This window comes from Callionymus lyra, chromosome 10 (genome assembly GCF_982586985.1).
Source record: "Callionymus lyra chromosome 10, fCalLyr1.hap1.1, whole genome shotgun sequence".
NCBI lineage: Eukaryota > Metazoa > Chordata > Actinopteri > Syngnathiformes > Callionymidae > Callionymus > Callionymus lyra.
Genome location: NC_141827.1, coordinates 20,780,781 through 20,806,634, shown reverse-complemented (window position 1 = coordinate 20,806,634; position 25,854 = coordinate 20,780,781). Strand labels below are relative to the sequence as shown.

The window sequence follows — 25,854 nt, the reverse complement described above, 5'->3', positions numbered from 1 at the left end:
AAACAATATATATATATTTTGCAATCCTTAGTGATGTAAAAATGGTTGTTGACATGAAATTAGTGAGATATCCTTCTGTATTTATTATAAAATGCAATGAGATCTATTTATCATCTACGCTCTATCTTTGTTTATTGTTACTACCATGTAGTTTATTTTTCAAATTAGGAATATAATAGATGATAAATATATACATTTTTTTGTTTTTAAATGTTTTATAGTTTCTTTTTTAAATTTGATTTTATATATATAAAACAAAAATATGATTATCAATTTTCTTTTTAGTTTAAATCTAAATAATATTATTATGTTTGTCGTGACTGAACACAAATCATTTAAAGCTCCATTTAGTTTTATTCTATAAATTCAATTTAAGTATGTATGTACTGTTTGTTATATATGCATCTAGAACTTTTCTTTATTTACATACACAACAAAGACGATCTAGTTTCTTCCCTGGACAGGTGGCTACCCTAGACCAGGGGTGGTCTGATTTTCTTTTATAAACCTTTCAGTAAAAAACAAACAAACAGATTTAAAATACTATTATTACTATTACTACTACTATATTATTATACTACTCAAATTATTTGAAGGACAAGAACTTTTCATAAAAATGAAAAAAACTTAATTAGTAGTCGTTCAGCGAGTTGTATTTACAGTTAATACAATAATAAACACAAAATAGAGTTGTTGAAAATATATTTTACCTACATGTTCTATGATTATTTCTACTTGAACTTCATGATCTCTAAGCTTTACTTTGTTTTACATTTAATTTTCGTCTCCCTCTGCTTTACTTCCCACTCCAGGGACGCCCCCACAGAGACAAATGGTACAACTTTCCGGTCTCACCTGAGCCCAGCTGCCCTCCTCATTCACCTGTGTGGCAGCATGGTGGAGAAATACACACAATCATAAGAAAAACACACAAACACAAAAGGCACACATCAAGTGTTTCCTGCTATATCATCTAAGAGTTTGTGTAACACACGTCAGGTGACCACAGGACCCAAACACCCACGTGCAAGTCAAAAGAAGTTAGTGTGTGGTATTGTGGGTACATGAGGGGGGGAACTCCCGTGAGTGTGTGTGTGGTGACGGGGGGGACGGGTGTGTGTGAGAGGAGGGGAGCACCCAGATGGTACTGACCGCTTTGCTGGATGACGCCAGGTTCTCCATCTCTTCGTGAGTCACCCACACATTTCCGGAGGACTGTTCAGAGGACGAGAACACATCCGGGCACAGAAACAAACACACAAAAAACACACCCAGTGTATCTTGTTTAACACATGCTGAGCCCCGCAGGCGCACGCACACTCACACTAACTCACACAGACAAACATGTTGAACGATGCCAAGGGAGGGAGTGTATTTCAGGCAGGTAGCTGCGAGCTAACGTACGTGTTGCTACTTATGTGTCATCGTCACACAGAGCCTCATGCAGTTCATGGCAACACAACAGAAGCCAGCGGTGGGCTTGAATCACATGTCTACGGTGGTCCTGACACAGGGATTGAGCTCGCAACCCCGGCTGCAGGGTGCAGACAAGTTGGCGCTGAAACTCTTTGATTTTGATTTACCTTTAATTTTCTCCTATACTCAGTGAGGTTACAATTTATTTTTTGTTTTATTATTTTAACAACCTGATATATTACATTTTATTAACTATATAAGGAATATTAAAGGTGATATATACTGTACATACATGGTAGTTTATTTGTGTCTTTGTCTCGATCCTTGAAATACATCCACAAAAAAGGCTGAAATTATACTCAATAAACATGTTTTTTGTGACCAAACAATAATAATTAGTAGCTCCGTTATAGTGTTATTTCGTAAAATACTTTTTATATGCATCTAGGGAAAATAAAATACTTCATTTATATAGAAAATTGAGACGATAAATTTTTTCATTGACCGGTTGATACACTAGACCGGAGGTGGACAGTCAAGTTTTGACGTCATTATATACTGCATAACAACCTGGTGTAATATAAAGATCAATTAATATATATATATAATTTAATAAATTACAGTTTAATATTGTTATTCTTTGTAAATAGTTTACACAGACCTATTATAATGTATATCATTTTTTTCCCCAAACAAGTAATATTATAGATATATCTTTTTAAACTAAGCATAACATTACAAAAAAACTCTAAAAATAAAATAAAAATAGTACTGAAGTTTGTATTATTTTAATTAAAATGTTTAAATGTGAATATTAGTTAATAACATAAATAAGATTAATGATCTTGTTTTATGATAAGGATCTTAATTATAGTAAAAGTTCAAACTAAAAAAAGGATGATCATACAAAATAGTTTGTAGCTTCCTTATTATTTAGTATTTATAAACCGCAATAATTATTTTTTAATACTCCGATTTCCATGTATGCATATTGTATATTAATTTAGAATAAATGAGCAAAAATGATCAAGTTTTTAATTTCAGGTTGTAAAAGCATTAAAACTAAACTTCTACTTTTGTAATTGTTGACTAAAGATTTAAAGACAGAACTGATAAATAATAACAAAGACTATTTGATTATTGGTTTGTTCGAATATGTTACATGATATTAAATCATGTTCCATTCATTTTTGGATATTTTTTCTTACATAAGCTCTTTCCCAGGACCATAATCATTGTATTCAAAATCATCATTTAAGATATAAAATATCTGCTCCTGACTGTGATGGTTTCCTACCGTTCTGGATGTGAGCGGAGCCGAGGGGCTGGTGAGCGACACCATCTCCTGGATGGCCAGGCGTAGCTTGAGTCGATGCAGCGGGTTGCTGATGCCGATCTCGCGCTGGATCTCGGTGTCGGACAGCGCGGACATGATGGCTCCGCTCTTCACGTTGGCGCGACAGGCGGCCACGTACCAGGCTGGCATCCCGACCCACAGCTGGTGAAGAAAAAACAAGATTAAAATTCAATTTAATAAACGGATAAAGTGAGTCGAGGTTTAAATAATATCAACCCCATTTTTGTAGAAATGATTGATGTATTATTCTTTGGTGCGGTGTGTGTTTGTGTGTCTTGTGTGGAGCTTCCTTAAACATCATTTATTTCCACGACACTGTAAGGATATCTGAAAACACTGTATCAATAATTATATTTTATTTATTTATTCAATTTTTGTCAATCATATTTTATTTGTGACCATAATTTGTAGGGTTTATAGTTCAATAATGTGTGTGTAAAATAAAATGTTTTAATGGATGAAGTCATTACGTTCTCTGAACATTGATATCCTGGGAGATCCCCGCGATGACTGAGGACAAGAGGATACAGTCGACTCCAGCAACTTTTAAAGCTGATGTTTAGACACATTTAGGTTTTTAAACAAATAAAGTTAAATCTTTGTCATGAGTCATGTGGTCTGTAAATCCTGCAACACCGGAGTCAAGTTCTCGACAATACTACCAATATATCCTTGTATGATATCACAATATTTTGTATCATTGTATCTTGATACAGGATTCTTGCCAATACGGGAACAAGAGATTACCTCAAGCCAGGACACGACGGTGGGACCGTCCCACTGGGCAAAAGGCAGGCCTCTTTTCCTCGCCTCCTCTAGCAGCTCATGTCTTACAGGAAAGTAAAAAAAAAAACAGGATGAGCAAAGGAAAATGGGTCAGTGACTCATCTGTCTTTCTTATGCAGACAGAGGATTTTACTTTTTCTTCATCCGGCGATCCCTCTCAGCCTGGGTGCCCAGTTTACCCAGAGTCATCGTGTCACCGATGTTCATTTCCAAATCTGTAACACACAACTGCACTTACTCTTCTTGACTTCAAACCACATGTGTGTGTGTGTGTGTGAGAGTGATGACTTACCTGATGTCTGACCTGTTAACACCTGCAGAGGCTGCCCTTCCCTGACCAGTGTCTGCTCCAGTCGCCCTTTCTCCTTCTTGCCAAACAAACGTCCGATTGATGATTTGATGCCTTTTTTCTGCTTGCTGTGAAAAGTGCCCAGACTTAAATATGTATTTTGTACATGTACAGATGTTAATTCCCTTATGTACCACAGTATGTGCTACGTCAATGCTACAATTGTTATTTATTAGGTAATATTTCATCCAATATACATTTCAAATAATAGATCTATAGGAAATTAATAAATAAAGTAAAACTGTTTAAAAAATTTACATTTTTTATATATTTTGAGAATTCATTCTGAGGGAAAATGAATAGGACTAATGGAAAGAGGAAAAGACAATGTTACTCAAGTAAATCGAGTAAAAAAATATATGATTGTCAAAATAAACCGTAAGATTAAAACACACACACAGACATAGATTTTTTAAGCCTAAAAATAACAGTTCATTATAAAGATTACACATCTTTTACAGTGAGAAAAACGAAAGATAAAGATAGCTCACATTAAATAAGAATTAAAATATGTGTGTATTTTCTAGTTTACTTTATACTAGGAACCTTATTTTTTCTTTCTGCTTCCGCTGGGACGGTTTAATCGAACGGACTGTTCTGTTTGCAAAGCTTTTACAACGAACTGACTCAAAGGAAATTTAATTTCGAATGTTTTCAACCTTGTTTCAAGAGAAGAAGCCAATAAGGTATTTGTTCGTTTTATGATGCTCTTTATTTAACTCTTAAAAAAAACGTTTTAATTTGGGTTAATTATTTACAAGTTGGCTATTTAAACTTAGTTAGTAACGTGTAGATTATGATACTCTAACTTTCAAATTGAAGCATACATTTATCATTCATGTATATATTTTTAAAAATAACGAACATCCAAATCCTCATATCTTACTCAGCAAATCGCATACAGAAAACTACATAAATAAAAATAAATAAAAATGATCAGAATCAGAAATCAAATCAGAAATATTGAAGATATTAAATTGATTTATAGTAAAAGCTAATTATTCTTGTGATTTACGAGGCATTGTGTGAACTTGTAATATGGGGTTTATTTTGTATTTTCTCTGGGTCTTTTGAGTTTTAAGTTTTGATAAATGAAACAATATATATAGTTAAATAAAATAAGAATTAATCAACGTGTGAAACTTCAAGATGTAAAGTTACTGTGTGTTTTGTGTAAGCTTAAGTAAAAAATGATTTAAAACTAGACTTCTTGTTTATATTTGTCATTGTTGCAAAAATGAGTATTTGTTGATGGTGCCTCATTGACACCGTGATGCAAATAGTATGACTTTAATGTCCATCACTCATCAAATGTCCAACATAAAAATCTGCAGAACAAAGTCCAGATTCACCTGCACAGGAGACAAAGATGCTTCTCAATATCTTCTATAATACTCCTAACAATCTCCACAATTTAAATAACATAATGGCTACTTGTATCTTGATGCACTATCTTCAATAATTCTGTGCTAAATATAAAAGATTTTGAGTCAATAGTTTCTTACCCGCGTCCATCTTCCAGGCTTCCTGTGAACTGAGCAAAGTTTGTTTCCAGTCTTAAACTGCGCGGCGAGGACGGAGGCGACGTCTCACACTTGATCGTCGCTTTGTCAACCTCCACCGGCGACTAGAAGAAGCACACGTGAGGTGAGTGTTGCCATGACCCCTGAGAGATCAGATACGACGGACAAGTAAAAAACCCACCGCGACTTTCCTGCGATGTTTCCTCAAGTCGCTCGGCTGTTTTGAAACAAATGAAAGTTTACTATCGGAACTGCTGGGGTGGAGACGTTTGTGAGTCTGACCAGAGTCATGATGCCCAGGTGGTGGCTGGCGTTGCGTGAGTGGTGTTTGGGCGTCGAGTGGCCGCTGGTGGGGGGGGAGGACGAGGATGCCAGGGATTGTGCGGTGGCAGAGGTGGGGAGGGCTCGGGGTCGAAGGGTCACGTTCAGCCCGTCCATGCTGCCGCTGTTCACCCGAGACTCGATCTCGTCCGAGCGCAGGTCGGCCGACTCTCTCTCCACCTGGATCATCCTGCAACACGACAGTCTGCTCAACCCTGGGCTCATGTTGGGTGTGTTCAGAATCAGAAAACGTTTAAGGTTTTGTGGTGTTTTGGAAATACAATATAAAATAGAATAAGATGAATCCCATTGAATATGATATGTAAACTAAAGTGGGCTTAAGTGAAAATTGAAGGTTCTAATTTGTCAATATTTTACATTGAACAAGTGAAATTAACTACAATAAAAAAAATAGGATAAGGTAAGTGACAAGATGAGTAAACTAAAGTGATAATTTGACAATGTTTTATATTGAACATATAAATCAAAATGAACTGTAATAAAATGAGATGAATAAAATAAAACGTATGTCTCGTTAACTAATGATTCTCAAAAGAACATGAAAATATATAACGTTTTAAAAAGGTTAAACAATGAAAAGTTGGTGAAATATGTACCAAATAGCACTGAATATAAGATGAACATTTATATTAAATCAGATTAATTTGGTGAAACAAAGGATTTGACAGAAATAAGATAAAGGAACATTTTAAAATTATTCAATAAAATAAATAGATTTACTTTCATATTTTATTCACAATATATAATATATAAAAAATGGGATTTTATTATGAATAGGCTTTGACCAGGATCCAAAGAATTCTCCCAGACCTTCTCCGTCTTCCCCTGTTTCTTATCTTGATGTCTGCTGGCTAGAGATAAGATCTGTTCTCGTCGCTATGAGTCACTTTTTTTTTTTCCGAAACCCAACAAAATGGGTTGATTCCCAGTCCACGTCTGGCAAAATGTAATTTGTAAATTGCATCTGGCAAGAAGCCTGTTCCCAAAACGACGAGCAGGCAAGTTGACGTGATGCATTGACCCTTCAAAAGAGGGAACAAGTCGGGTCATCCCCCTCTTCCCGCTTCTTCTCCTCCTTCGCCCTCGGTCATTGCATCACCCACTTAAACTGAGAGATAAATAAAAATATAACTCAACCAAGTGAACACACATGAAATAACCATGTTTGTCATATTAATGGAGGTTGTTTTTTTTTTTAAAAAGATGTTTTTTAATCACTCTTTCTTTAAACTGTATTTACTGGTTTACTTTTATTTTTATTTCATTGATTTATATTTTAGCTGCTTCATATTTAAATTATTTTTATGTTGATTAATTAATATCAATTTGGCTGCATCAAGTTTAACAGCTATTTAATAATAAAGTTATATATTGTTTTGATTGTTTAAGCGCTTTCTGACCCTAGTCTGGAAAAGCGCTATACAAATAAAAATTACTTACTTTCTTACTTACTTATATATAGTTATTATATTAAAGTTCATAAATAAAGTTTCATTCAGAAAATGGAGTCTAAATAGTAGTACTAATAGGATTCATGAAAATACAGGAATATTTCTTGATTATAAAGATGTTCTTTGTCGAATTTCATTCTCATTTCAACGTCTTCTTCTATCTTTATCTTGTGTATCTGCAGCACTGACCCACATCTCATCTGGTGTGTAACCAGGAGTGTCTGCGTCCTGTCACCTGATCTCTTCATTGATGGCGTCCAGCTGCTCCTGCAGCATCAGAGCCAGAGTCTGAGCGTCCGACTGACCGCTGGGGGACAGCAGCGCCGAGCTGACGTCATCGTCCATGTCGGACTCCGCCTCCATGTCGCTGCCCAGGAGGTGACTGACGCTGCCGCGCAGTGAAGGGTAGTCCTGCTCGAACACAGCGCACACCTGGACGCACCAGCACACCAGGTGAATACGACAGAAAAGTACTTGGAAAAGATAGTTTTCTTATTCGTCTATTTACAACAAAGACAGTCCCTTTTTCATTATGTGTATATAGGTTAAAAAAAGCTTTCAAAGAACAAAATTCCAAGAACTATTATACTTGGTTTATAAATACATTTACATACATGTGTAAATGAGTTTAAAAATTATTATAAATCAATAAAGAAGGTTCACAAAACTAGATCAAATTTTGAAATAGTTGGTTACATTTTCTAAATGTATTTCAACTGACCTCAAACTAGGCTTGTCGAAAGAATCCAAACCCAAAAAAGTACGAACACGTAAATGTGTCAGGATACGATACTTATTTACTATTTGCGGTTTATCTTCGCAACCGTTGTAACAGATGTAATTTTTTTGCATCCTTGTTATAAAAAGAAAAAAAAATTAAATACGGTGATCATTTTTTAAAAATACTTGTAGTATCAAAATTGGTACTGAGTATCGAATATTTTCTGGTATCAAGTTAAAACATTGTAATTTTTGACAACCCTACCTCAAGCTATAAGAGTTAAAGTGGTTTGTCCATGACAGAAGACTTATTTTTTTTATTGATTGGTTAATTTTAATTTGGCTTCCTCAAGTTGTGAAAAACCTGCTCATTGGCTGTGGAACCTGCAACTGCACCACATTTTGTGTGAAAATAAATGTCCCACTCTGGACAAAACTGTTTTCCAAGAAATTATCAAATTTAGGGATTTTTCAAGATGCTTGTATAGAAGAAGTGCAACAAGTAGTACAATAAGTGGACACAAAAGAAAATAAAAACGATTGTAATGTTCTCCTGTAGTCTCAGGTGTGTAGTCTAGTACTTGATTAGATTAGTAATATGATGTTATATAAACATGATCACAAAGCTGGTTACCGGGCCACAGGAATATTAAAAAAAAAAAAAATAGTTTATGTTCTATTGATTTAATACTGTCTGGCAAGTGTTTTGTCTTGTGAAAGATGGTATTTTTCTGAAGTAATATTAGCCTGTGACCCTTGACACGTCAAGATGTTTGTTTCAGGCATGTTTACTCACAAGATAAACCTTTAAACGAGTGAAAATGAGTGAAGAACAAACTCTTTAGGATGTTTTTTTAATCCTTTAATCCAAAGGTTGGTCTGAGAATATAATTCTGGAGTATAAAAAAGGTTGGGTACCATTGCTTTAGAGGTCTCATTGCATACAAGAAACACCTTTGGACCAGTTAATTAAATACTATCCTGTATTAGCTAATAGAATACAAATCAAAAATGTTGTATCCTGACAGAAATACGAGAAGGTTTCAATGTCAAATGATCTTTTAGATTTACTCTTCGTATGTAGAGACTTACTGTGTGTAGAAATGTCTTTGCTTCAATCAGGTTTCATCATTATCAACACAAAAGCAACAACTACGTACACAGTAAGGTTCTTAGCCTGGTTCTGCTCAAGGTTTCCGCCTGTTAGAAAGATGTTTTCTCTCACCACATTGTCATTGTCTGGGACCTTTTTTTTTCTTCTTCTCTTATACAGTGTTATATAAGAGATAACTCTGTTATGATTTGACACTTTAAATACATAGTTATAATTTAAAACAGGAAGAACTCTTATCAGAGTCCTGTATTTATGAAGCTCATCACAAATACAGTTACGTTGTAGTTGTGACCAAACATTATACCTTATATATCATTATTCACCCTAATAGATTCTCAGATATTCATGTTCTTTAATTCTTCAATTCTGTCAAGGACTGAAGATCGATCCATTGTTTGTCTCACAGTAGTGCAAGTCATTGTTATTGTTGCACATTTGTGTTGCTGTCACCAATCGTTACGATCAAACACACAAACTTTCAAATAGGGCTGAATGTTTACTGTTCACTTGGACACGACCGAAGCTTTAAAATGTGTTAAACATGAATGATATTCCAGCAGTCATTTCATTAGATGTGTCATGAGAAGAAATGTGAATGAAGAGGCAACTTACATCAGACAGCATGTCCATGTCAGCAGGTGAGGGAGACAGATACAGAGAGGTTAGTGGAGGATGGAACGTTAGTCATGAGGACCAAACAGCCGTTGTTAGCCCGGATCAACTTAAAATGTAAAGCCCGCGATACATCGACGTGTCATCCAGTCATAGCATGTGTTTTTTCTTCCATAGGTACATGGTCCCCACACCTTGTTGGGGTCGTCCCTCAGCGCCGTGAGTCGACCCTTCTGTGCTCGTCGGATCACGGTTGTGCTGTAGTGGCCGTCCTGACCTTCCACCACCGAGTAGCGGAGGTCGCTGGCGCTTCCCAGGTGAGACCTGCGTCACACTCAAGAGAGTTATTGTTATTGTGAGGTCCGAGCAAACGCCGAGAGGTGATCTTACCGCGGGTGAGTTCCGTCGCCGAAAACTCCACTGCGACGTTTCAGGTGGTCGATCTCATTCCGCAGCTTTTCTATCTCTCCGATCAATCGTTCCTGATTAATAGAAAGATGAAGAAGTTACTAAAAGTTTTCTTGTACGTTTATACTCTTTGTTTTGCTCAGTGGTTAAAAAATTATATGGAAAGATAGTAATTTTTTTTAATTTAAATTAATAAATACATGCTGAATTATTTTTTTTGGAAAAATCATCATCAACCCTTGTTATCTCAGAGTCAAGTTGACCCGATGGCCTGAAAACAAAAGTGTTTGGTTTATTCCTTGTGCTATCTCTGGGTAAAGGTGAACGACCTCCACCACTGCATATGTATTTCTGGAAGCCATGGAGGTCATTCACCTTGACCCCGAGATAACACAAGGGTTAAAAATATTAAGAGTAAATTGAGTATAAAGATGAAAGTCTTTTGTTCAACCAAAAATTTGTGTTAACATATCTAAATAAATATATATAAAAGTATTTCAATTAATATAGAAATGTTGATTTATTTTTTTAGATACACCCGTACATGATACAAATCAAGAGTAAAATGACAAAGAAAATGTTGTGTAACCAAGAATGTATTAAAATATACAGTATTTAGAATCAGAAACTTTTATTGACAGTGTTGTAAACACATTTAAATTCAATATAAAAATGTTAATTGCTCTATTAAGATACACATACAAGATAAAAATCAAGAATATATACAGTTAATTGAAAATAAAGATAAAAAGCTACTGTTTAACCCCAATGCATTTAAATGTATCTGAATTAATATATACAAATATATTTAGATAATATTGTTTTGTTTTTTTTTTTATTACACATACAGTATCAAGTTTAGGAATATATACATTAAACTGAGTATAAAGATAAAAAGCGGTTGTTTAACGAAAATGTATTTAAATATATTTAAATTAATAAATATTTTAATGTTTTTAAATCTATATAAGAATTTAATTTGTCTTAGAGTGTAAACAATTAAATGAGTATAAATATAAAAAGCTGTTGTTCAACCAAACAAAAAATTAAATATATTAAATGATTTTATAAATGCTGATTTCCTTTTTTAGATACACATACAAGATAACATTTAAAAAAGACCGTAAATTGAGGAATAAGATGAAAAGATTTTGTTTAACAAAAAATAAATACATTTTAATAGTTAAAAACATTAGCAATAGAGACAAATGTTGGCATTTAAATCAGTTTTAAGTTCAAATAAACATTCAGTGATGCTGTCACGTATTATATAAAACAACGTTAATACATCTGTCATTCAGGAAGTTTGTAAGTTTGAACGGAGATAAATGTGGTGCGTTCAAGAGTAAACGGGCAACAATATTGGCCTTTATCTTCATGGACAAAGAGAAATCTTTAGAAGGTGAAATAAAAAAAGCGGTGAGTAAAAATGAGCCACAGTTTCTGCCTCTCTGCGATTGATCCACTGACCCTGGTGTGATGAAATTCTTCAAGTTGCTTCTGGCAGTTCTCCAGGTCTTGAATTAGAGAGTTCTGGGGATTAAAAAAAATAATTAAAAAAAACTGGTCATAAAACACGTCAGCGGTGACGGCGTGGATGGGATTAATGTGCCTGACGTGACACAATAGTCTTGCCTTGTCCTCCAGTGCAGCCATGCGTTCCTTCAGATGCAGCTGCAGTCTTTCATTAGACTCGGTGAGCAGACGATCCACAGTGTCTGATAAACGCTTGTTGTGCTCCTCGTTCATTTTTTCTCTCTGGCGAGCCTGGAAGGAGGAATCAGACTCGATCCATCACCGTGGCAATCAGGCAGCATCAAACCATACAGTGTGTGTGAGATGTCTTTGGATCATTCCTATAACTATTAGCTCCTCAAATAAAGAAACAAAAAAAACATTGGATATGAAGAGATGCTTTAACACGTCATTGAAACTTCTTCGACCAAATATAGTTATGAGACGGTAGAGAGAAATTAGCCGTGCGTGAATTATTCCGGCTCTAAAGATAGCAGCCAATCAGTCTTTTAGTCGGGGGGAGGGGCTGGGTTGCCGGGACGATATGTGGTATTTGGTGTAAATTCATGCAACAGTGCACCAAGAAAATGGAGAGCACTTCCTGTGTGTGTCGGCGTATGAGTGTGTGTATGCATGAGTGGAGCAAGAGGCCAACTAATGTGAAACATCACAACACACACACACACTCTGAGTCCAGCACACACACACACTCGCTGAGAGGTCAGAGGGACCCTGCAGGGCTGGTGCAGACACTGACACACACCCTTCCGAGCTCCTGATTCTTCTCCTCCAGTTGTGACTCCAGCTGTCGGAGACGCTCCTCCACGTTGCCGTGTCGCTCTTCGGCCTGCAGAGGGAGACATTCCAACCAATCACCGGGACTTCCCCTCCAAAAAATGCAGTTTGTCTACACAATTGTCGTTTGTTGTGTTTAATTAGACAGTGTGTGTGTGTGTGTGTGTGTGTGTGTCACCTTGGAGAGCGCGGCCACTCTCTGCGCGAGCTCGGCCTCCACCTCCGGGAGCGTCTCGGCCTTCCTCATGGTCTGAGCCAACCTTTGCTCCGCCATCTCCAGCATGTCCTGCAGCTGACGCACCTTCTCCTCGCTCTAGTTCACACAATCACGAGCGGCAGGGAAAATAAAGGGATGAAAGATGAGTCAGACAAGTATGATATCTTCATTACAAAACTATGATCTTCCGTAAATGGTTGGACAGTTATGGTAGCAGTGTGTGTGTGTGTGTGTGTAGGTGTGTGCATCCATTACTTGTCTGTGCAGAGAGTCTTTAGTGGCCAGTTCATTCTCCAGCTTGTCGTTGAGGTCGTGGATGTGTGTGGTTTCTCGCTGGGCAGCTAGGTAGCGTTTTTCCAAGGTAGTGATTCTCTCCTCCATGTCTTCTCTCTGAGTGTCGACAACCAACTCGTATATCACTTTACATGGAACAAAATCACATTTAACTCTGGTTGAATGGCGATAAAGAGATTCCGATGTTTTTTTTTTCATCACCTAATAATTTATTTAAAATGTGTTAAATATCCACTTTCAGGAATTAACTGTTCACTGCAACAGAAAATTAATCTTTGCATTAAAGTACAACAAAAGTCAGTAAAATGTGCTACATGAAAAAAAAGGCCGAGCCGGTTTTATTTTATTTATTTTGTAAGAAAATGTTTTATAAAATAAATCCCATTATGAATTATTCCATAACGTACTGGATTTGGCGACAGGGCCTTGAGGTTGATAATGGCTGTAAATAATCCATTCATCACGGCACATTTAAAAAGAAGGTATATTTGGGATGTTGCTTAAACAGCTATATTTGTCGAACAAGAAAACTGTTAAAAAAAAGAGTTGCACAAAGTGTTATTCTTAGTATTTGTACCTGAATAAAGAATAGATTTTTTTAAAAGCAAATATTCCCTACAAGAATTATAGAAAAAAGATTCTGTATGATTTGATACCTTTTGTAACATTTGAAATACAAATGGACAGCAGGTGGCAGCACTTTCTGCACCACAGGGAGTAACAGATCCTCAAATGATGTGTGGATCCATGAGATAATCAGGAACACCACTTTATTGTAATCATCTGAGCTTTGTCACATTACAAACATTACCTGAAAAGGTAATTTGCATCAGTTTTTTAGTTTTTTTGATGCGTTGGTGGATGTAATGACTATCAAAAATCTATCTGAAGGTTAAGAAGGGTCACATGTATTATATATTACATAAAGAAAAGTGTTTATGTTTCGAAAATAATGTCACAAGGTGATTTGTTTTTGGTCTTGTAGGATTTAAGACTAATCCCTTCAACAAGCAGAATTTTTGTGAAAATGAAAGATCTCACTTCTCTCTGCTCCCTCTGCTGTTTGATTGACAGCTCTTCGCTGCGACTCAGCTCCCTGCGTGCGTTCGTGAGCTCCACCTCCAAGTCGGCTATACGGGCACTTAAAGTAGCCGAGTGGTCCCGGGTCTGGCCCAGCTCCTTGTTGGTCCTGTCCAGCAGCTCCTGAAGCTCGGACGCCCGGCTGCCGTCGTCGTGGGCGTCGATGGAGCCGTTAGGTAGTCGCTGATGAAAGAAAGCGCAGTTGAATCGCAAATAAATGGGAAGCGAATCTTAAAATCGCGGCAGCGGTGAAACGAGGGCAGCTGATTGAAGTTTGGTTGACCTACATTAAAAAGTGTTGTGGGTGATGTGAGGTTGTGAAGCCATGTTGTTGTTTTGACGTTCTCATTACAGCTCAAAGTAAACTCTTTGGTCGTAATTAAACAAACCTTTGGAGACACATATTCAGTCTGTGGGCAGCCAGAGTCAAACAAACCCTCTCACACAGACTCATGTCTTTGTGTTGTCAGTTCGGGATAACCCTACAGAAGCGGACAGGAAATGGAAATACTGTCACCAGGCTAACGTTTATTAGCTTCATGCTAGTGGATTGTTGTGGGTTGTCCTGGTAAGACATTAGATGAACATGGATACAATCAGAAGAACAATCTTTTAGAAAAAAATAAAATAAGATTGAATAACAAGATTGTCAATGCAAGTGTCTCTAAAAGACAATCCCTTTTGTGAGAAAATAATGTGTCTGTGACTCGGAGTAGAACCTTTGCATCCCTTAAAACAGGGGTGTCAAAATGTCTAAAACAAGGGGCCAAAGTCTTTTAGCAGTTTAAGTAACAGGCAAAACAAAATGTATATTTACCTAACAGGAATTCTTATATTCGCTTTTTTAGATTGGATTTTAAGCCTAACATCCACATAAAATTACTTGGCGGGCCAAGTTGGGCCTTTCATCACCTTTGACCCGTGTTCAAAATGATCAAATTTGGTCATTTATTTTGAGCCTCTCTGTTGTGATAATAATTAGTGTCATTACATACTGCCTCAACATAATCCAGGTTCAACTGTAACTGTAAAGAGTTACACAAACTTCTCAGCACAGAAACTCCTGAAATTCGATTGTCAGTTTAAAAACATTAATTGAGTAAGACAATGAGTCTGAAACATATTATATTTTTGTTAGCTGGTTAGTTGTGTTCTCTTTGTTTTTCCACATTTGTAAGCATGACTCCCTCAATTTAATGAACAAGGCAAAACTAGAGTCAGTTTTTGTTCAGGAACTGATTCAAGTTATACCTCATTAACACACTGCACTTGTCAAAATGCCAAAAACAGACAAACAATACAAGTCCAGGAGTGAAAGCTTGTCATTATAAATTAAAGTAAATGCTTAATAATGGTATACATTAAAAAAATGATATTCTTAGTATCAATTTCTCCCCATTTTTTGTATTTAGACTGTTCATACACATTTAAAAACTAATTTAAACATAAATAACTGCATAATAATTGCCCTAAAAAAATGGTGAATCTTTGGTCAGTATTTCTAAATGACGCCTTTTCATCTTCATCAGAATCACACAGCTCACTAGTTTTTTCTTGTCTTCTGTTGAGCTCCTTCTTGTTACTGCGAACTGACCTGGATGCAGTTACGTCACATAATCAGGTCAGCAGAGGACGGAGCGGCTGATAGCAATTAAAGAAGTCGGAGGAGCTTCAGATGCCTCTTATCATTTGTGTCAAATACAGCGAGATAGTTGAACAAGGAACAGAAAACTCAGAGGGAGACCTTCCATGTAGGTTTGGATCCATCTGTTCTGTCTGACGAGTCGCCGTCTTTCCTTTGTCTCACCATGTTCAACTGCAATATAAATAACAGTAGATAGTTTTAAATTAAACCCCACATTTGAACAGGCCATCTGTTATCCAGGCTGCCCTTTAGCGGTGTTTAAATATGAGTTAAATCCAAACGTATCCACTTCAGAAGTGTTTAAAAAACCAAAGATGGTGACGATTGCTGCGTGCTCATCTATCCTGTTTTAGTCTCTGCCAATATGTACGCAGACTGCAAGAGAAGGTGTAAATCCTAATGAGCTTGTTGAAGTGTGACAGATTTTAAGATTCAATTAGCGGCTGATACGTCTGCCAATGCTAGCATTTAGCCAGATACAGTTCCCAGTTCCACCGCTCAGTGTTGATGAGGCTCTAAAAAAGCACGGTGAAAGACTTTTAAGGTTTACAACAGCCGAGGCGAACTCGATGCAATCGACAGATATTAAGACGCGTCACGTGGACGCCTCGCACAAAAGTCTTCACCCACCTCTTGTGTTGTAACGGCCAGCTGTCCCTCCAGGGTGGCCACTCGCTCCAGGGCAACCCGGAGTCTCTCACGCACCTTAAGCACACATCATGAAGAGCACAATCATACGACACATCCAAGCATGTCATGGATTTAGGAACATTTTGTTTTTGGGGTTCCTCATTGACTTGCATGACTCATGCGCCATGCTAGGTAGCAAAAATGTGCCTAATGTGTTGTTTTTGGTTCAAAACTTGTGTTTTCTCTGTGAGAATTTCAGGGCTTCATTTAGAATTTTGCAATTCCTAGAATTAAAGGCTGTATTTGATATTTTGTAAAAAGAGATCAGTGACACAAGTTGAATGTATGAATACAATGTGTGCCTGTTCTGTTGCATTTGTCTCTCAGTATGAACTTGTTAACAAGTGTTGTATCGACGACTGGAAGCATTGACGTACGCTGTTACTTTTAGATGCAGAGTGAATGTGTGATCTCGCAAGAACTTTACTAAAAAGACTGAAGAGGAACATCATTTTTTTCCTTTTCTTTGAGTAACTCAGTCTTTTTGTCACTTTGAAATATGGTTCTATGATTGTAGAACAGTCATCAGTGGCGGCTGGTGAAAAATATTCTAGGTGGGGCTCTTTTCCAGTACGTTTTCCTGCCTATCCTATTACATGACATCAACACGTTAACCTTATCACTTTAAACTAATGATGGATAATAATGTGTATTAGGCTCCTTGTTTAGATACTAATGAAAACATATTTAAATGATACTATAACATGCAGAATAAACTAAAATGTCCTCTGAACCTGAACAATAGAGATACTTTCTACACACACAAATATAATGAAAAGCTATATGACCTGATGTGTTAATATAATGTTTACTATTTATGTGACAATCATAAAGGTCGCTTTTTCCAGCACATATCATATCCAGAAACGCACTTCTCCGTTGCTTTTGCGGCGTGTATGAGTTACAGAAACGCAACGTCAGGCTTTTCAAAAAGAGACCCCCAGATAGACAGGATATGACGAATGACAACACAAACCAAGATAATGATCTTAATGTGAATAAATGAAAATATGGTTTATCAGTGTGATAAATGTTGATGGTTATTTTAAAACTAGAAAATAATAAATAATAATAATAAATAAAAGATAAAAAGATAAATACATTTTAAAAAACAACAAATCAGTGGCGCTCCAGCGCCCTCTATGGGCCAGCCGCCGCTGCTTGTCACGTGATATTAGTATAGACACAAGTATAAAACGTGTCATTAATTGATAGCTATGACAATATAAATCTTTTTTTTTTTACAGCTTCAACACTGATGATGGACAAAAGTAGGATTTAGAGAGAGAAAGCTTCTGTAAAGATAAGAATTAAAAATGCACATTGGTCATGTGGGACACGTACTGTATTATCAATAACAAAGGGTGTCAGAAGTAAGATTGTTGTTGATGGTACTATATAATAAATGGTGGAATCAAAATGTTGCGGGGGCTAGAGAGGCACAAGTGTTAGGAGCCTTTGGCGAACAGGAATGGTAGGTGTTGTACTTAGGTTTTTCCTTAATAAAATAGTTTTCAAATCTTAGTTGGAAATGGCATCGTAAATGGGATGTAGAGCAGGTTTTTGTTCCTGCGTGTTCTGCTGGTGTGGACCTTCATGATGTCAAACCGGGATGCATATTGGCTCCCACTTTGATGGCATTGTTCCTCGCTGCTGTTATTGAAGGAATGTCAGACAACATGCTAGAAGGAATTAACATCAGACCTTGGTCTAATTGTGTTCTCTTCAACCTTCCATGACTAAAATACCAGTGTTACTGCTGAAGTGCATCAGCGAGTGAGTCTACACCGATGATTCTGCTCTCGTGGCACACACTGGGGACAGCATTCAGCGAATGTTGGAAAAGTTTGCAGAGTTTCTAAAGCATATGACACGACTATAAATATCAAGAAAACCCAGATCCTCTTCCAGTCGGTACCTTGGCAACCACACACTCCACTGCAGGTCCTACTGGGCGGAACTCCACGTCCTTTGAATCATTAGTGGCAAATGATAATTCCATGGACGGTGAGATTGACTATACCAGACATGACTAACTACCTTCAGTCATGGACCAACGCCATGGGTATCAGCTGGAGAGAAAATGTTCAACTGTAAAGTCTTGAGAATGGTGGGCCTGCTGACTACGGGAGCCATGATTTCATGCTTCAAACTCGGACGAGACGGACACGTCATTAGGATGTCTGAAGAACGACCGCCGTGGGACCCGCTGGGACCCCTGCTTCTGAACCGAAGGAGGAGGTCAAGGCCCTGCGGCCGACAGCGGCTGTGATTCAAGGACACATCAAGAAGTAGCCTTGGCTTGACTGTTATCGGCCATCAGCAACCGGAGACGCTGGCGAGTGACCAGGGCGAATGGCGAGGCTGTGCAGGGAGACTGGGAGCCGGGGGGGCGAACATGACAGCACGCCCCAAAATGTGTCTCTTGACTGAAGGAACCCCGGTTTAAAATCATAGTATTTTAGATTGACAGAAGCAAGAGAGAGAGAGAGAGTTGGGGGTCAGCCTTCTCACCTTCTCATCCAGAGCCTTGTGGTGTTCAAACAGGGACTTCAGAGCTTTGAGGACCTCCACTTCGCTGGAGACCCCGGACGGAGGCGGGGCCTGGCGCTTGACCACAGTCATCCTCAGACTGCGTTCGTGGCGAGACACCAGACACTCCAGGTGCTCGAGCAGCAGCTAACCCATACAAACACATATTGACGACTCAGCACAAGGACGCTCCTCGACGATCGGGCCGTCAATCATCGCGGCGGCGCTCACGTACCCTGGTGTTGTTCCTCTCGGCCTTCAGCTCGGATATCTCCTCCTCTTTCTCCAGCAGCTGCTCCCGGCATATGTTCAGCTCCTTGGTCAGCGTGGCGAACTCCTACACGGGAAACACAAAGCAGTTAATATCTCATCACACGGGCACGTATGAAGCACGTATGAAGCACCGGCGTGTGCGGAGTGACAGTTAACATCCATCAGTGGGAGGACCGGTAGACGCGAGAGAGGGCCAGGGGTCCGCCCACCTCCAGTCTGGTGCTGCCGCGGCGAGCTTTCTTCCATTAGGAGAGGAAATCATTAAGTTCTCCCTTAAGGGTAATTGTGGGGTTTATTTATAAAACACCAGGCCTCTGCAGTAGATTCAAATTCATTACTTCTCATTTCTTTTCCGAGGGCATCGTTCATTCACAAAAGCTGTGGTGAATATCATTTCGAGCTTCCGTTGAGATGAAGGGAAATCAATACAGCACACTTTTAAGGGAGGTATTTGGGAGCAGCTCAACTTTTTTTTTTGGTGTTTTTATTACAGCATTTGACAGCATATGTTCTCTATATAGAGATATTTTAAGAAAAACAAAAAACAGTTTATAGTCCTGTAGATGTTTTCAGACCATTATTCCCAGAAGCTCGCTAACAACTAACAAATCTGTGAGTCAGATTATTTGTATTTTCTGAAGCCAAGACTACTATGTGTGTGTGTAAGTTAGTTTGTATTAATGTCTGCTGTTGTTGCTGTGAAAGTGTAGCGGTGTTTTGTGGGAGTTTTCTGCAGTGTTGGCTTCATTCCAGTTTAATAGCCTGATTTTGTTTCTTCTGTTCACGTCGCAAACCCACATAGTTTCAACAAGAGGATTAAACATCCACCTAAGAAATGAATTGAAAAGACTGCTTTTGTAACTTTCACAAGTTGAGGTCAACTGTAAATAACAGTAACCCAATTTCTATTGACTTTAATTTAGAAAAACCTGGTTGGTTAGCTACCTCAAGTCAGCGACCATGGTTCTCAGTCAGATACAGTTTCACATCAGATTATTTTTGTACTCTAATTTATAGTGTTGATTTAAAGAATATGGCATTTTGTATTAATGTTATTATTTAATGTAAATTAAATTAATTAATTAATTAAATTTCATCTTTCCAGTACAACACTGCAGAAAACTGTTTCCTTCAACTGAGAAAAATCTCTAAAGTTAGACAAAAATTATGTCACAACACGATCTGGATTTTATAATCCATGCGTTTGTGTCTTCTCGTTTAGACTATTGAAACAGTTTATTTTCATGTCTAAAAAGAGGGAGCTGTCTCGCCTGCAGTTAATGCAAAACTCCAAAGGATTCTGACCCGTTCTAGTAGAAGAACTCACATTTCCCCGATCCTTAAAACCCTTCACTGGCTGCCAGTTTCTTTAAGGATCAATTTTAAAATTCTGGTTCTTACTTTCAGATCTATTCATGGTCAGACTCCTCCTTACATCACTGATCTGATCCAGCCTTACACCCCAGCTCGGGCTCTGAGGTCTGTGGATCAGAATCTACTGATGTTTCCTTGAACAAACTTCCTGACCTGAGGAGAGAAATCCTTCCAGACTGTTGCTCCTAAGCTTTGGAACGATCTTCCTCTCCCTCTGTGTTTGATGATCTACTGACTCCTTTAAGAAACATCTTAAGACATTTTTATTTGTTCAGGCTTTTCCCTGATTTTCTGAGACTCCTGTGTTTGTCTTATGTGTCTTGACCTTGTAAAGTCTTTATTTTAACTGTGTATTGTGTTTGATTTTTAAAGTGCTTTGTGACCCTGGTCTAGAAAGGTGCTTCACAAATAACCTTTACTCACTTACTAACTTAATCACGATTAAAAATTTGAAATTCCTATTTGTTTTTTTTTTACAAGCAAGGAGAAGGTTTCTAGGGAAAAGGTCCGGAGTTATGTTGGACTGCAGTCGAGGTGAAATGAAAACATGAAACATGATGAATTAAAGGAAAGAAAACACATGAAATTAGATAAATAATTAGTGAAAAAAAGGTAGTTTCACTCAATAGCTGATACACCTTGGAATAAAATCTTTAATAAATCAAATCTGCATTTCAATTATAAGACATTTACCTGCAACTCTAAGCCATTTTCCGTACTGGGATTTCATTGACATATAAGAACTTATAAAGGGGCTTTAACATAATAAAAAAGTAAAATAGGTATCAATATCGTCATAATGTAAAAGAAACCATTATAACAAGCAACTGGAATAGCACTGCGATGACGTGCACTTCGCCAAGTTTCATGCTTCCATTCATGAAAATCCACCAGTTAAAATTATGAACTGTGTTGAGTCATGGCAAAGGTTTGCCAGAACATAATAATTATTTCATTTGATTTATTTGTCAGTCAGGCTCAAATAAAGCATAAATAGGTGGTGATAAAAATAATAACAAAAACTAAATAATTTAACCATTGTCCTTTAAAAATACGATGAAATAGTAATAGTTGTATAAAAATGTATTGCTCACACACACACACACACACACACACAGGCTTATAATATTTTTCGACTGCATGTGTGTGAATGAAGTGCTCTGTCCAATTCCACACACACGCACACACACTCACACACACGCATCCTTTAATCCCGCGCCGCTTAAGGAAGTGAAGGGGAGAAATCCCTCAACAATGTCGGGGCTCAGCGCTGTTACCACTCGCTATCACACTCGTGGCCCAGAACCCTCTCTGGGTGAGGCGTCTCTGTCAGATGCTGACTTGTCTCAGACTGTTGTGTGAGGCAGAAACACACAAAAAAAACCCTCATGTTCTGGGAGGTGTTCCGTGTCACGACGATAACCTCAGCGTGCCGGAGACGCAATGCAAAAGCAGCTTCGGGGGAAATAAAATTGTCTAGACGATGACTCACTTTTATGATTATATATAACATTTGTCTCTTTTTATATTCTTTTGACTTTGATGAGACGAGGAGAGCCACGAAAAGACAAAGGGATGAGGTGTTGATGCAGAGTCGTGGACAGTTGAGCATTTTCAGCTGTGTTTGTCAGTGAACATCTGTTGAAGGATTTGGGATGAGTTTCTGTCTTTTGGTGTCTCTTAGTGGAATAGAGTAAATCAAGCATCTGATCCATTTCACTTCTTTTATTCCCCCAATCTTTTTTCTTTAGTTCACTGTATTGGTTTAGTTCCAACTGATCACCTGTTAGTTACATCGTCACTGGTTAAGTTATGTCCGAAGACAACAATCTTATTTAACGTCAGACATTTAAAAATCACTTTCTCATTGTCATGATCGAAAAAAAAAAGTAGTTAAGTATAATTACTTACAAGTTTAATATTTAATTGCTACATTTTGTGCTAACGAACTGGGCCTATTTTAATTTTATGACATAGATTAGATTGTTAAAAATGTTTTTCAGTCGCCACTTTTATGCCATTTGAACTCTGTCTTTGTCTCACGCCCTCTCGGTGAGTAAGTAGGAAGTAATGGTTATTTTATTTAATAATTTCAATAAATATTTCAATAAATATATATATATATTTTTTTTTTAATGATTTGAATTTTTTTTTTAAACAATAGTGATTCCAGATCTAGTGTTCTGAGCGGCCTGTGTTCATTTTCACTGAAAATCTGTGTTTGTAAATCCTACTATAGACGTGCTTGTGTCTAACTGTGCACGGCTGAGATGATGAGGACTAGTGCTTCACTTTATAATGGGTTTCTTCAGTGCCTGATTTTATAATATGGTACATTTCTCATTATAAATAATTTACAAACATGAGAAAAGGTTCTTTATCGTAGAATTAAAAAAAAAAAAGCTAACTGTATACAAGTAAAATAGTGTTAGAGTTGGAGAAATAAGCAGGGTTCTTAAAAGCTGAAAGCCACATTAACACAGGCTGCATGTGGCCCCGGGGCCACACTTTTTCCAGGTCCGTTGATGACGGTGCAAATGTATGTAGAACCGCAATCAGTGTGTGCATAAATGGCCTCTTCATCAGATCAGAGATGGTTTATAATAACCAGCTAATTCCAGTTGGCGGCACAACTAAATTAGCAGCGACGTAAATCTGGCAAATTCTCTAAAGAGCGCCACAGTGCAGATGAATGCAGGTCTGAGGACCGGAGAGTGAGTGTGGCCCGCGGGAGGTTCGTATATCGCCGCTCTGTAATGCTCACCACTGCAGTGAGGAAGCAAACGTGCGACCGCATCACCTGACTGTTTTTTTCCCGGATTAGCGGTTGCTATAGCACCAGCCGGGGCCTCGTAGGCGTGAAGCTGTGGCACGACTCTTTCCAAACTTTACTTCCTACTTCACAGTGAAGGATGTTTGATGACGAGTGTGTCATTCAGAGTGATCCCTCTTCTGAGCCGTCACCATGTTGCTCACAGACAAACACCTCTTCTAGTCCATGCACAGGTGCTGCATGATGAATTATAATGTGATGATGTAAACAAGGAAGCAGCAGTCATCACTGCAGACCCCCAGAATTTCTGCAGTACCAGGTCCCAAACTTAGACCAGCTTCACCTGAACATGAGTCAAGCGTTAAACTGCTCAGTACAATAACTGCTAAGAAACAGTGAAATGTATTTATTTTTAGTTTCAACGATAAATAAATCACAACTGAAGGGAGTTTTTAATGCATAGTTTTTCTCAGCTGTGACAGACATAAAATAAAGAAATAACTGTAAAGTAACTGGAAAGTCTTACTAGTTATAGATTTCCAAACGTTTGTAACTCCGGACACAACTGATTAGGATCCCTCTGTCTCTATTATGTTTGTAGGTTCTCATAATCCAATTGTACTGCAATAAATGAAGGTGTTGCTGGTTTGGGTTTGTACTCTTTGACATATTATTTGCCAATCAACCTCACTGATATCTTACCGATACGTGATCACGTGCAAAGTAAAGATTTAATTGAACGTGTTTTAATTATTTTACAAAAAGGAGAAAATCATCTTTACAATAATGTACAGCAATACATTTCAAAACTCTAAGCGCAGAGTTCACTGAGAGGGACTAAGAAAGGATGGTTGGGCAGTTTTGATTCACATTTTTGTACCTGAATTTCACTCAAAACACAATTTTAAGTTTTAGTTCAGAAACTCTTTTAAGTCTTACCACACCAGCTAAAACACCTGAACATTGATGTTTCAATCTGCTATATATATATATATATATATATATAGATAATATAGTAATGATTGTCCATTAGTAAACTTTTGTGATTTAAAGTGTACGTTTCTTATCTCATTTTGCTGCTTTTCTTTATTTATGTTTATAATTTCGAATAGCTTAAAGAGTTAAAAAATATATATTATCATTTCCTAACTTACAATTATTTCCTAACTTACAAAGTTTGTGTTCAAACCAGGGACCAGAATAGTGTCGTCCCATTTTCCTCTTCATTAAAGCGACGGAGAAAAAAGGAGACGGAAGATGAGATGAGCAAATCTTCCTCGGCCACAGCGAACAGGAGAAGACGATATTTTTGTTGTCGGGACGAAGCCGTCTGTGTGAGCAGACCACAAAAAAGGAAAGAATCCCCCACAGTGGAATCCTCCGTCTGCTCCGAAATAGATTTGTTGGGAACCAAATGAATGAGCTTCCGAGACGCTTTTCCCGACCGATGATTAAATCTGTCCAACTAAGAGTTGCAGACTGCGCACTGGAATAAAAGTGACACACCTGGACAGATTGTGATTACATCATCTATAAGGGGGATAAAGTGCTCTTCAAGTCCTCCGGCTAACTGAATACCTGGCTCTTATGAGTAGCAAAATCATTTATGGGACAACAGACATTTCTGTCATCAGTTAATTACCATGGAAACGCATCTTTCTGCCTGCCGTTCTCCAAAGAGACTTTCAGATGAAACCACTGAAAATGATGTGGCACACATTCCATTGTGTAATGCATGTATGATGAAACAACGTCATCGGTGTTGTTAGCTAGTAAGTAGTGATGGGTCACATTTGACTACATATTAAACAAGTCAAACTCAATGAAATAATGGGGCCAAAGTCTCGAACACAAGTTACAGAACAGACTGAATTTAGTAAGTAAGTAAGTAATATTTATTTATATAGCGCTTTTCGAGACCAGGGTCACAAAGCGCTTAAACAATCAAAACAATACTCAAAAAAGTACATACTTTAAAGATCAAGATAATACTGAGAACAACACAGGAGTTCGAGAAATTTACATGAATTAAACTTGTGCTTCTTTAACAGGAACAGAACAGGAATCTAAACAGAACGTACTTATATTCTAACTTAACTGCTTTTGAAGGTTCACCAATAGACCACAACGCTAGCTAGTTGCTTACAATACATTGAAAAAAACGTATTACAACATCAATCCCTGAGTTTTAAAGGGTGTTTCTGGCTCCCCACAGTGTCAGGGCAGTATAACTGCAGTGTCGTCGCTTTGTCAGATACCGCAAATAAGAGCTAGTGCTGGAGTCACCAACGTGGTTCCAACACCAAAGGAGTCGCCCTGGTCCAACATTTGCCTATACAATAACCATCTTCTTGTGTTTGATTTTGTGTTTCCTTCCTATTTGGTTTGGTTATTATTGAAGAATCAATGATGAGTGTATTAGAGAAATATCGTTTATCATCTATGATTAATGTATCTTGAGGTATTTCAGAAGTTTCTAACAAACAAATGGTAGCCTTTCGGTGTCACACGTGCTGTGTCTCAAATCGCATACTAGCGTACTCAAAGTTAGTATTTTTAGTGCGTTAGTGCGTCTCAATTCTTAGTAT

General features: G+C 37.7%; 1 protein-coding gene across 1 annotated transcript in view; it reads right to left on the bottom strand.

Annotated features, from left to right (window-relative positions):
• ppfia4 (PTPRF interacting protein alpha 4) overlaps positions 1 to 25,854 on the bottom strand; it is a 56,673-nt gene that overhangs the window by 6,303 nt on the left and 24,516 nt on the right. The window contains exons 3-23 of the mRNA XM_087800245.1: positions 19,082 to 19,183; positions 18,829 to 18,993; positions 16,255 to 16,329; positions 15,724 to 15,795; positions 13,941 to 14,162; positions 12,861 to 12,995; positions 12,567 to 12,701; positions 12,357 to 12,440; positions 11,549 to 11,845; positions 10,061 to 10,152; positions 9,865 to 9,994; positions 7,460 to 7,635; positions 5,714 to 5,942; positions 5,613 to 5,648; positions 5,414 to 5,535; positions 3,852 to 3,976; positions 3,693 to 3,774; positions 3,521 to 3,602; positions 2,714 to 2,914; positions 1,153 to 1,215; positions 856 to 882 (exon numbers count right to left, since the gene is read on the bottom strand). Coding sequence (XP_087656371.1) covers positions 856 to 882; positions 1,153 to 1,215; positions 2,714 to 2,914; positions 3,521 to 3,602; positions 3,693 to 3,774; positions 3,852 to 3,976; positions 5,414 to 5,535; positions 5,613 to 5,648; positions 5,714 to 5,942; positions 7,460 to 7,635; positions 9,865 to 9,994; positions 10,061 to 10,152; positions 11,549 to 11,845; positions 12,357 to 12,440; positions 12,567 to 12,701; positions 12,861 to 12,995; positions 13,941 to 14,162; positions 15,724 to 15,795; positions 16,255 to 16,329; positions 18,829 to 18,993; positions 19,082 to 19,183 — 2,652 coding nt within the window. The remainder of the gene's footprint in view (positions 1 to 855; positions 883 to 1,152; positions 1,216 to 2,713; positions 2,915 to 3,520; positions 3,603 to 3,692; positions 3,775 to 3,851; positions 3,977 to 5,413; positions 5,536 to 5,612; positions 5,649 to 5,713; positions 5,943 to 7,459; positions 7,636 to 9,864; positions 9,995 to 10,060; positions 10,153 to 11,548; positions 11,846 to 12,356; positions 12,441 to 12,566; positions 12,702 to 12,860; positions 12,996 to 13,940; positions 14,163 to 15,723; positions 15,796 to 16,254; positions 16,330 to 18,828; positions 18,994 to 19,081; positions 19,184 to 25,854) is intronic.